This window comes from Corvus hawaiiensis, chromosome 11 (genome assembly GCF_020740725.1).
Source record: "Corvus hawaiiensis isolate bCorHaw1 chromosome 11, bCorHaw1.pri.cur, whole genome shotgun sequence".
NCBI classification, from domain to species: domain Eukaryota; kingdom Metazoa; phylum Chordata; class Aves; order Passeriformes; family Corvidae; genus Corvus; species Corvus hawaiiensis.
The window spans coordinates 9,833,348-9,846,150 of NC_063223.1; the positions used below are offsets into that span (position 1 = coordinate 9,833,348).

At 44.2% G+C, this 12,803-nt stretch overlaps 1 protein-coding gene across 2 annotated transcripts in view; it reads right to left on the reverse strand.

Moving 5' to 3' along the window:
* Positions 1-12,803, reverse strand: part of SYNPR (synaptoporin) — a 111,577-nt gene that overhangs the window by 4,168 nt on the left and 94,606 nt on the right. For both annotated transcript variants that reach the window (XM_048315375.1, XM_048315376.1), the window contains one exon: positions 8,051-8,249. In XM_048315375.1, coding sequence (XP_048171332.1) covers positions 8,051-8,249 — 199 coding nt within the window. The remainder of the gene's footprint in view (positions 1-8,050; positions 8,250-12,803) is intronic.

The following is a 12,803-nucleotide window of genomic DNA, read 5'->3' on the forward strand; positions in this document are numbered from 1 at the left end:
AGCCTCTGTCACAATGGAAGAGGCACCAGTCGATAAAGCCACCACACAAGCAAGCCATGAACAAAGGATGTCTCCACTGATGCAGATGGGATTAAATTAACTGTGCTTGGATGCTTTCCCAAAGGATACATCCTTCTCTTTTAACAGTTTGTTTTCTGCAGGCCTGTCTGCCACTGAGCTCTGACCTCCTTCATGCTGCCCAAATGGGCTCTCTTGAAGAGTGTGAAGCCCAGGAGCTGACAACTCTCTTAACACCCAAAGAGACTCCATGGGGGCAGAGGCATATAGCCCAGAGTAATTCTTCTTCTCAAGCTGATTTCCAGCAAAAGAAATCCTTGTATCTCATATGTCTTAGCAGTGAATGAGAAACAGATTCCTAGAGGCAACAGTTCAGTTGCAAGCATTTCCTAAAAATTCCAGCTGGTAGAAACACCAAATATCTGCTGAGCTGTGGACAATGATGGGAGAGGCTCTTTATTTGCTGTGAGGTTTGACATGCTATTGACCCAGATGCCAAGCCCCCACGCAGGTTCTGACTGACACAAGAGATGGGGCCACAGCAGAATTTTGGGGAACGTATTTTTTAAATGACAAGCAACCCTCTCCCAGTGTCACCACACTTGGAGCCTTTGTAAACTAAATCCAGCTCTGTAATCAGTGCACCGGCAATGCCAATTAAAGAAATGCATAAACAGCAGGTAGAAATTTGATGTAAACAAACTGACTAAAACTAATACAACGCATGACATTAAACTTGCTAAAAAGAGAGAAATTTTAAAAGTGAGCAGTTCTTGAAGTAGGTGACAGCAGCAGGGGTACAGACCTGCTGTTGAGCTCCCAGGCCCTGACCCCATGTTGGTGAGGCTCATTGCACAAATGACTGCATCTGTACGAGTCCCTCACTATGACTGCTGGTGGCCATGGGCTGTAAGTCCTTCTAGGAACATCCCACGGCACTGTGCAGTTGAGGGGATGGCCCTAAAGGCACTAAATATTTCATGTTATTTCTCAAGTCTTATCTTCCCCATCACACCCCATGCTCCAGCCTTCTCCTGGCTTCCTCTGCTCCCCTGTGCCAGGGTGTTCACAAAGCCTAAAACCCTGCCCTCTCTGCCACAAACTCCCCTATTTCTGAGCGGGTCAGAGCCTTGGGGAAAGGGTTCTTGCTCCTGGGGTGCCAGGATCAGCTCTTGTATAGAGGAACTCCCTAAAACTGTAAAGTCTGGCTGGGTGCAAGAAACACACCGAGCCAGAAGTGAAAGATGGCACAGTGGGACTCGAAGAGGAAACCATGCAGCCTGTCCACCAGCCAGCCAACAGCTGGCCAAGGAGACAGGACAGAAAGGTTAATGGAACACTGGGATTTTTTCAGTAGGTGTTCTCACCAAGGCTACACGGCCAGACTCGGGCTCTTGGAATACTTTTCCTGCCACCTCTGCACAGTGCAAGGAACAAAATGTATGATTCTATGACTAGAGAGAACTTGCATCTTCCTATTTATTTTGAATCTTTGCGAACCTTCAGCTTTGGCTGGAACTTGAACCTCTCTTGTTTTCAAGTGGGTTTGCATTTCTGGCTGAACATTTTCACAGCTCTGGGTGGAACAGAGTTACCAGATAATGACATGCTGAAAATAAAAGTGAATTTCAAGCTAAGCTGTTCTGTGGCTTAATATCTGTCTGGGGAATTTCTCCTTGGTAATTAAGGCCAGAGTGCCTGCACACTAAAACAAAACTTGCATTTCAATGTTTAATATCCCTATAGCATGGCTGAGGCTTTTTTTCCTTTGAAACAAAGTAATTTTTTGTAGTTGCTCTCTTAAAGCGCTGTCTACAGATCTCTTCAGTGTGTATTGTTGTATGATTACATTACACTCCTAATTGCTAAGTTTCTCTCTCACATCTCATCTGAGACACTTCGTTCTGCCTACAGGTGCCTTTGGGAAGTAAGGAAAATAGGAACACGTAAAGAAAGGCAAAAACTGAAATTTAAAATACTCTGAGTATCCAAGGAGGGACTTTTTAAGATACTGAAGTATGTGCAAAAAAACCCCAAACATTCTTCCTGCCTTCTTCAAGTTGGAATTTGTTATTATTGAGTTTGCCAAAAATGCCTACTTGGAACAATTTTATATATTATACATTTTAGAATAGGACTGTGAATGCCCTTTTCATGATAATTGAAATATTTCTCCTTGCTATCGAGCTACTGGCTTTTGCAAAATGTCCCTCTTTGAAAGGGGCAGTCACTTAAGCCTCCTGAGCACAGTTTTGGATTGCCCGGTGTCTGGCACAACCTCACCCAGCCAAGAGCCTCTGCAGAAGCTGCTTGTTCACTCAGAAAGGGGATGTGTTTCATCTGCTCCAAGCTGGTCAGTGGCTTCATCAGCCCCTGAAGGCTGTGACACACATGTCCCTGCATGCACTTGGTGCCCTGCTCTCCCTCCCAGCCAAGTCTGGCAGGATGGTCTTGGGCTGTCATGGCTGGAAACAGGCAAAACCTCAGCTCTGGCCTGGCCAAAGGGCTCCTGGCATCCTTCCTCCCTCACAGAGCCGCAGCTCCTGCCTTGTAATTGGCTTCCATGTAGGGCTCATGCTACAAAACCTTTCCATTCGGGAAAACCCTCTCCCACATTTACAGCATCCAAGGGAGCAACTCCTCAAATTCTGAAGTCCATAAACCCTCCCAGTCAGACCCTGTCTAGCAGTGCCAACAGGTTTCATGGCCAGCCACGCAGGAGCAGAGGGAGATTTCTTTACCCAGCAGAGGCAAACCACTCAGAGGATTTGCTTTTACAGTCACAACCAACCTAAAAATCCAAGAACTACCCCAGCAAGAGCCACAGCCCCGGTCCCAGCCAGGAAAGTGGCCAAGAGCAGATTGCTGCAGGCAAGCAAGCAAACACCTTCCTACAGTGGCATTTTAGCTCTTTTTTGGTTTGAACGAGGTCCCACCCCAGATTTTCTGCCAAATGAAGCTTTGAAAGAATTACATGCTTCTTGCAATAGTGTAAGGCCTTGCAAGCTTGCTTCTGGCAGGGAAGTGCAGAGCCCTTTGGGAGGCACCAGCATGTACAGCAAGGTCACCCTGGCTTGTGCTTCAAAAGGAGATGACAACAGCAGGCTGAAACAGCTCTTTGAAATGCAAAGAAATAGCCAGGTTCTTCCTAATTTCATTTTTCAGCTGTAAAGGATTCAGTCTTTGTTTTTGTAGATGGCTCTTTATTCTTTTCCTCTCTATTTTCTAGACAGCTGGACACAGGTGAGGAAGTACAACATGTCTGATCAAAGAGGTGTCCAAAGGGCAGACCAGGGTGTACTTAATTCACTCGATCTGCAACATATGTAAGGAACCAAATGCCTCTCTGAATAATGTGATTATTCACAGGACTCCAGATACAAAGGAAAGATCTTATCTTCTTAAGATGTAAGCATCTTTATGCACCGTAAGAATGAGATTATCAAGTAATCACTATAAAAATGAACTATCTATTTTCAGGGCTATGTCAGTCACCTTTCTTGGCTGGATAATTTCATGCATTTATATTAATTGATTGGAATATTAATAAAGTGATTTACATTTATACATGAATGCATGTCATTTCTCATGGCCAAATTATAACTTCCCAAAGACAAACCTGAAGGCACATAAGGTTGTCAGCACATGGACTTTAAATAGAGCACATATGGGATAAAGAAACCATAAGAAAAGTAAGAAGTCTGAGTGATGGGGACTGATACACATTGACTGTGCCTATTCATTATTTTCTGAGAGACATATGGAATCCTATCCCTGATCTGCTAAAACTTCAGCACAGCTGGGTTATTACTGTATCCCGCAGCCATAGCGAGGAGAGGAGAGAGATCCAGCAGGCAGGAATTGTGCAGCAAGATTGATTTATTTAATTATTTTACAAACTCACTTTTTTCTTCATAGTCTAATTGGTCAAAGGATCAGCCACCCTTTGGGGTGATTGGCTAAAATCCTAAAACATCCATTGTCAAAATATTTTTCTACTGTACCATAAACAAAGCTCTGCAAGCTTGCAGGTGTTCATAGTTTATAAAACTCTGCTACTATCTTCATGAGAGAGAAAAGTGTCTCACAGGCTTAGAAAGAAGCGGAAAATTTCTTGCTAACAGCATTTTTGTATCCGCACTGGGTTGGTTATTCTCTGCTTGCAAGAAGCTCCAAATGTATAGACCTGAAGCAGAGCATCAACACAGATGCCTGGGCTGGCAGTACCAGCGTGCAGCTCATCTTTGCTCTCATCAAAAACCAGCAGTACCTCCCCAGGTATGCAGTGTTAAATGAGTGGAAACCAGCTTAGGTTGGTTTGGTCTGAGAGATGGGGATATACAGAAAACTGGTGGCATTTTGTACATCGCATTCTTAAAAACCTAAGTCACCACCTCCAATTAATTTCTTTTAAAAGTTTCTGGCTCTTGAGCACTAATCAGTCACTTGAGAAGCTGCCTTGCCCTCGTTGTACCCACCAAGGTGAGCCCCCAGCTCCTCACTGCACGCATGCACCATGTGGGAGTTCACAATGGAATGAAAATCACAGCTGTGGTTTGCAGAGCTCAGAAACACACAGCACATACCTATGAGGTACTGAATCCCTGGTAACCTGCTCCTTGTTCCTTCAGAAACTGGGCATCTAAGGTCCTCTCTTGGGTTCATCTATCTGTAGGAATGCCCTCAGATGACCCCTCAGGGAGCCAGCAAGGGAAGCAGAGGGCACATAGTGCAAGCACTCACTGCTGCCAGCCCTGTGGGAATGGATGAGTAACACAACCAGGGCTCTGTGCAACCAAAAGGAAGACTTTTATCCCCAAAACCTGACAGGCAATGTTATCAACAGAAATGGCTTACTGCATAGTGAATGAACACACCACTGCCATCCAAACAGCCAGGGAAGGAGTTAACTGCTTCTCCCACTGGAAATATTTCCTTGTTATCATGCCTCATTCCACACTAAATGCTAAAATATTTTTCCACCGTTAAAGTGATGCTTCGCTGAGATCTCAGCACACGCAGTTAATTTCCCTGTATCTGTATAAACAAAGTAAACTTAAAACATTTGTGACTGAAATTTTCCCTGCAAGTTTCTTGTGACTTAATGGTCATTAAATTCTTTATAATCATATCTTCTGCACCCAGTCAGGCTTCTGCAATTTGATAATGCATTGATGTGTCCCGACTGCCTGTGCAGGGGCTTTTTGAAAAAATATTAAAAAATTTCAAGTGAAAGGGGTTTTTTCCTCTCTTGACTTCTCCTGTCATACTCATTTTTCAAATCCTGAAAATTTGCCAGGAGAAAAGGCAGCTGCTGAGAGGGTGCTGCTTAAAGGCAGATGTCATCCCAGACTGAGAAAATATGAAGCCAAGAGGAAAGACAAGGCTTAAAACAGGAATGGTTTTAACTATGAAATTGCGATCAGGCACTGCAGCAGAAGCAAGGATGGATGAAACTATCATCTTCAAACTCTTCACTAAGAAGAAAAAAACTGGTAGTCTGGAAATGGTGCCTGATGCACTGATCCTGCCTGGTGATGAAACAGAGCAAGGGCTGCCCTGCCTCCTGCACCAACACGTGCTGGGGGCTGCTGCTGCACCACAGATTTCTGCAGCACTTTTCTTTGGAAGGAAAAATCTCAGGGATGAGACATACTCACACATCTGATCCGATACACGTCAGTTCAGAGCAGCATCTGCTTGGAGCTGGAGGATACATTGCCTGCCTCCTTCACAGAGCGTGTGACATCCCTTAGGTGAGCACTGCAGCCCTGAGAAGCTGGTTTTCACTCCCAGTTTTCTTTTTCCTTGATCCCTGAATTCCTCCTGGCTACAGCTGCCAGCTTTTTCTCTGGCTGGGGCTCTGCATTTTCCCTACAACTTCACTCCACAGAGGGACCTGTCCTCAGTCAGGCTGTGGTGCTGCAATCATTGCACTGGAGAGTGTCCAGGGACACCCACAAGGGTGTGCTCCAGGCAAAAAAGGTTCTTTTTTTTCTAAAAATACCAAATACAACAGAGGTAGCAGTGCACAGGAGTTGCAGGAGCATTTGGCTGGGGAAGATGGGACTATCCTCCTGGCAGGCATAACCTGACCATAACCCTCAGCCACTTCCCAGAACCACTCACCAGCAGGAGCTGCATTTGCTATAGGACAAACTCAAAAGCATCTTTATATTCTGGACAAATAAGGTTATATAGCCTTGGTTTAAATACTGGGAAACTGCAAACAGAGGCTTTGGTAAGAGACAGTGTTTAAATTTAACCTGTAGATTCAGTTACAATCCATTACACAGAACAAATTAAGTCAATGTGACATTAATGCTGTAGTGGATTGTGCCGTGCATCCTGTGACAGACACGACGGCTGTTTCAGGAAAGTCCTGGACAAAGGCAAGTGGCCATATCATAACGTGACATATCAGAACTATTGTTTCTCTTTCCTTTTTCTATTGCTACAGAGGATAATGCAGTTGGTCAAAAGCAAGAATTATTTTCCGTAAGAAACTTAAGATGGCAGAATTCTGTAACTAATCCTTTGATGAGACAGTTTGAAATGAGATCTAACTTGATACCAAGAAGAAGCAAGGCACTTTATTTATATACTCTTTCTGTAGGGTCCCCGTTATTTTGCCTGTTCTTCATCTCCTCTGTGAGGATTTCCTCGTATGTCCTCACCATTTTCTAGGACAGGAAAGATCCCAAGAACCCCCAAATGAAGAGAATTAACTTCCTTTGATATGGAAGGAGAATTTTTTTTGGTAAAAGTTCATCAGTTTTGAATTATGCAAACTCAAAGAAAACAGTTCACACCTCCTTGCAGCAGGAAAATCTTTCCCTCAAACCACAATGCTAAGTTTACCTTCCTACAGTTTAATCTTTTGTTGTTGTAGTAGTTATTTCCTTTAATAGATTCAGCTTTTCTGCACTGGCAATTTATTTTTTTCCTGCTAGATATTTCTGATATACTTTACTGGTGGCTTTTAGCCACTTAAGTCTCAGCAAAATGTCTGGTTTCTGTCAGTCATAAACTTTAGATTTTTCTGAAATCCAGAGTTAACTTTTTCCTTACATAGGTCTTTGATAAACTCCCCCCACCTTCACAGAAGTATTTTCTCTCCCTTAGTAACCTCCTCCTTACAGTCATGAGGGAGAGGGTTGTCCATGAAAGAGAGATCGTGCTGCAGCCCTACAGCCCACAGATGCAGAGACCCAACCCAAATGCAGGTGAGGGTCAGCACCCAGTGCTTGGCAGCCCAGCAAGACCATGGGGTGCACCATGGGTCATGATGCATCGACAGGCAACAGACACCTGGACCAAAACAGCCCTCACTGGCTTTACAGTCTCAGTTTATGAGAAAATATATGCACAGTAGCACCTGCTTTTTATCACAAGCCTTCAGGAATCAGTAAAAAGAAAAATAAAGGCATGAACAGCCACAGCTTGATGGGTGCAGACAATGATAACTGGAAGGCTCACAAACCAATTGTGGAGACACAAACATGCTGGGACCTCAGTGTCATGCTAGAAAAACTGCCACATAATTCTTGAAAGGAAAATAATTTGGCTTAACCCTGCAGTAATTAGCAATAACCAATCTCCCTGGCTAGGCTTTGATCAGGGGGCTTCATCATGGTTTCGTCTGTCTGCTAGGACAATGCCTAAGATCTCTTCTTCCCTGTTTTCCCCACCAACGAAGCTCTGCTGTCACAGACATAGAGCTGAGACCCCAATCCTGCTACCACTCAGCTACATGTTCTTTATTTGCGTGATCATCATAACTGTGGGCAGTGGGAGAGAAGCACAGAATTTCATAAGTACATACAGGACTAAACTCCTCCTGCATGTGGTCTCCATTACCCTTGGTGTTAAAATATTAAATCACCATTAAGATAAAAAAGCAGGTGAATGTAGAGATGCTCTGGGCAGTGGGACACCTGGATCTCCCAGACCATGACCAAACCTCAATAACCAAAAAAGCAAGAGGTGAAGACCTACGTTTGAAAACACTGCAAATGCTGTAAACACTTACAATTAAAGGCCCTCTGTTGTTTTCACGGTACTTGTTCTGGAAGAAGATATAAACCACGGTGGCAGCCAGTGAGTAGAGGAAGGCAAAGACTGCAATGGTGACGAAGAACTCCGCCGAAGAGGAGAAGTCCCCTATCAAGGCAAGCTTTTCCTGGCGCTTGCCTTCACAAGTGGGAGCCTCGAAATTCACTTGATGCAACCTAGAAAACATCCCAAAGAGCAGTAGGTGAAGTACAGAAAATGGAAACTCTTATCTGAATAAAGATGAATATATTTGTTCTGTCTCATTCCTGATGTGCATTGATCCCTGTGAATAACTGGCAGCTGTGGGCTGTGCTCCTCAGAGCAGCTTGTACACGTGAGGTTACTTCCCTGTGAGTGCCAAGGTGAGACTGCGCACATGAATACATGTTTTAATCAATCCCAGAGAAAAGTTTATGTTCCAGTGGTTTAGTACAACCCTCCCCGCCCTCTCTGGGGTTTTGCCATGGCAACAACTGAAAAAGGATAACATGAGAAACAATTTGATTCTTGAATTCTTACAATCCAGGCAGCAGAAAACAGATCTTATCCTCAGTACTAAGCCCATGGGATACCCATGTGTGGATGATCATGAATTCCTTGCATAAAACTGTCTAGTGCAGAGCTACCTGTGGCTGTTAGCCCATAGGGCTGCAAGCCACATAGTGCTTCTACATTAAAGCCTTTTAAAATCAAGCTGCAGCAGAAATACACAACTTGGATCAAAGAAGAAGTCTACATGCCCTGGTTTAAGCAACCTAAGCCCTAACTTTATACTCACACACTGTTTATCAGTGACTGAGCTAACAGATTTGTAGTTCTGTCTGGAAGCTCCTGCAAGACCCTTTTTTTCTGTAATAATTTAAATTTCTGATTCAGAGAAAGAAAGAAAGAAGATACATGGAGGGGTCATTTTGGCAGGTCCTGTTGCATGGCCTAGATTCACATCAGTGGGGACATGGAGCCTAATGAGGGATCATGTTGTTCTGCTCCATGCAGGGTGAGTGGAGGGGACGAAGCCAGCAGCAATTAAAGAACTGATGATCTGGTGCTGAGAAAGGATTAGGCCTTCTGGGAGATATTCCTCTGTTCAAGGGCAATTAATGTGTGCAACAGCAAGCCAGTGGCAGCAGCAGCCATAACTACATTTGGCTAAATAAAAAGTTAATTCCCCAGAGGAAAACAAAGTACCCACAGCAGAAATCACAGAAGATGGATTAATGGACATTGGAGGATTGGATGACGTTTTGCTTTTGCTGTCCAGACTAAATGTACCCAAACCTGTAGGCAGGACCTTTTCACCAGCAGCCAGTTATCTGACTCAGAAATTTTATTCCCTGTCATTGTAGTAGTGGTGGGATGAAAACAAAAACCAAGTCTGCCCAGATTGCAGAGATGAGCAGTGGCTGAATTGCCTTTCTTGCATAAAGCCAGCAAAGCCTGATGAAATCTGAACACATGAGAGAGATCCTAATGCTCATGATCGGTTTCCTGACTTCACTGTTTCCTGGCATCACCACACACACACTTCTCATCAGGGCATATTGTTCTTTTCTAAAATTGGGGAATAAAAGGAGAAGTATGATTTCCTAGTGCCTGTCATGCCAATTTTGCAGTCTGGAGAGAAAGTAGTATTGTTTTAACCATCACCAAGACAATGGAAAGATTTGAAATGCATTATTTGCATGGTCTAAAAAGGAAGCTTTCTCTGTTTTCCTCTGCACAGCTGCTTGGGAGCTGTACTGACACAGAACAAAACTGTTTCAAAGCACCTAGAAAACTGCCAAAGGCTCTGTGGGGCTCTGGATCAGTTAAGAAAGGTGGACCATCCCCTCTTCCCCAGGGGAATGCAGTGCTGTGCAGCCAGAGGCTGTCCTCACAGTCCTCATCAGGGCTCAAGGCCAGGTTCAAGCCAGGTTTCACATCCTACCCAGACCATGGAGTTGCAGTCTGGGGTGGGAAGAACACCAGCAATGTTGTGCAGAGCCAGAGGTGGGCACCACTGTCTGCTCTTGCCCACTAGCAGACCAAGGATCTCATTGTCAGCCCGGACTGCAACTCAATGCTCAAGGCTAGGAGGGTTTTGTTTGGCTGGCTGTTGTTGGTCCAAACCTCCAGATTTCTGGTTCTTCAATAACTCATGACATTTGCTGTATTTGAAGGGCCACACTCAAGTACCATGGCTGCTGTTTTAGGGCCCTGATGCAGGATGTGGGATCTGTTCCTCCAGCTGAGGCCAGCAAAAGCCAGGCTTTGATGCAGTGGGGGGAGCTCTGTGGTTTTGTTACCACCTCCCGTCACATCACTTGCACAAGCAGTGTGAAATTGGGCTGAGCTACATTAAATATAATCCAAGTGCTTTGGGGAAAAGAGAAAGAAGAACAAGGCAATTCTGCATGCATTTTCTTGTGTACAACATGTCTTTATAGTGGAATTCTTTTCCCCTCCCCAGGAGTCCTGAAACGCAGACTGGACAACGTGGTGTTGCAAGTAGCAGCTCAAACTCCTGTGCATACCAAAGAGGAAGCAACTTAGGGAATATTTCTATCAAGATTCAGACTGGGAGTTGCTGCCCACTGCTGCCTTCTGACTGTCCACAGTCAACACAGCCCAGTCTCATCATCAACAACCACCAGCCTTTACAAAACATTGTAATGCAACTGAGACCATTTTCCTTTTCTATTCTCTGCTTTCCTGACTGCACCTTATTTCTGAATCATAAGCCAGAAAAAAATGTTCATGTATTAACACCACACTTGTACCTTCCCAGCAGTGCTTTTGTGGCCAAGCCACTGTCAGGGATAGGAAATCACAGAAACCATCTTCCATCAAGTTATTTTTATTCCCTTGCATGTCTTTTTAGATTTCCTTGCCTCTAAGATATGCAGTAATTGGTGCCTCTTGTGTACACCTCACCTCTGCCAAAACAGCCGAGATCTCTGTTGTGCTAAGGGCCCCAAAACAGACCATGATTCAGACCTGGGAAGAAGAGATGCGGCAGGGAAGAGCAGTGAGGGAGCCAAGCCCTGTGGTGGTTAGGGTGGATGCTGACTTTACATAATACAGCTGAAAAGTTTCTTTAAGGCAGGGGAGGATCAGTGACAGAAAATTCAGTTTCACTAATTGAAACTGCTATGATCTGGAATGGCATCTTTGAGAGAAAACTCTGATTTTTTTCTACTGATGTTGCTGAGTCAGCCTTTCTGGGGGCAGGATGGTTTGGTGATGACTCACAAAACATCAATTGCCTCTGTCACACACTTTTGATATAATTCTACCTGCTCTGTCTCTTACTTCCTCTTCTTACTCTTCTTTCATCTTCTCTTATCTCTCATTGTTTACACTCCACCTTTTCATTCAAGTCACCCTTGGCCAGTGTCTTCCTTCTGCTGCTTTTCCAATTTCAAGCACCACCCCTCCATTCCACCTTTGACTCTCCCTTTGCTAAAAAAAATCAGGAGTCCCAAGAATGACCCTTTGCAATCACACCCTCTGCACTTCGTTAACATTTGTTAGGCTGCATTAACAGGAATGATTTTCACTGATTGATGGACAATGCAAATAAGGAACACGACAGTAATGAGTTTACTTAATTAGGGAAACCTTTCCCCCTGTAAGTTCCTCCAGGATTTTTTTGCCTTGTACTGCCCTGAGTATTGATATGAATTCAGGAAAAAAGCTCCTGACTTTGGAATGTGACCTTGCACCCCACACTCTGCAGAGCTGCACTAAGGTCATCCTCGCTGCCCATCGTTACCGGCACCATCGCCTTTGTTAACAGCAACTGCCATGGCCAAGCCATGCAGGCCCAAATTCCCTCAAATTCACTTCAGTCTGAAGCAAGTCCATCAAAGGCAGTCAAATTTCACTGACGAGTCACAGTAACTAAGGGCTTCTGACGTTTCTTCCACCACTTGGCAAACTTTCCATTGCCGTGGGAAATATGATGACAAGACAGCTGTATTGTCTAGTTTGACAAGATCAAAAGAGGGCAGGAATGTTTTACAGTGAAAAAAGGGATTTTTACATAGTTTCACAATTGCAAAGAGCAGTTACATTTTCAGACACTAATTACCCTTGCTCTGAAAAAAATACATGAAGCCAGACACATTGAACAAAGCTACAGCTGTTACATGTACGTGGGGGAGCAGATGTTGCGCTCTCTCCATGTGAAGTTGCCTTTGCTTCCACAACTTCCTCAGTACAATATTCAAGCCACAGCTTTCTTTTAATCATAGCCCACTATTTTTTTGAGCAGTTTAGTTCCCCTGATGATCTTTGAGCATGAAAATCATCAGAGCCAACTGCCCCAAAGACCTGTCTCGCTCTACCAGCAGACACAAGAGCCCAAGCAGAAGGGTGAGTGATCTAATCTTGTCTGATTCACCCCCTTCAACAATGCACACAGGGCTTAGACTTGAAGCCAACAGAACATGCAATTAACACAAGAATGTGCTCAAATCTTATTGATGAACCAGCACAGATTTCCTCTCCTGGGCTTTGATTGGTGTGTGGATTAATAAGTAACAAATAAAGTTCTGCTTCCAAAAATTCTCAATGAGGGTTAGTGTTTCTCCATTCCTTTACTAGAATCTAGGAAAAAACAGGCAAAAAAAAGCTCTCTGTTTTGGGAGGTTGTCCTATTTTCTGAAAATAGCATCTTGTAATCCACCCTCCAACCTGTCTACAACATGCTGGAACAAAATCTGCAACACCCACACACGTGCTTTCAA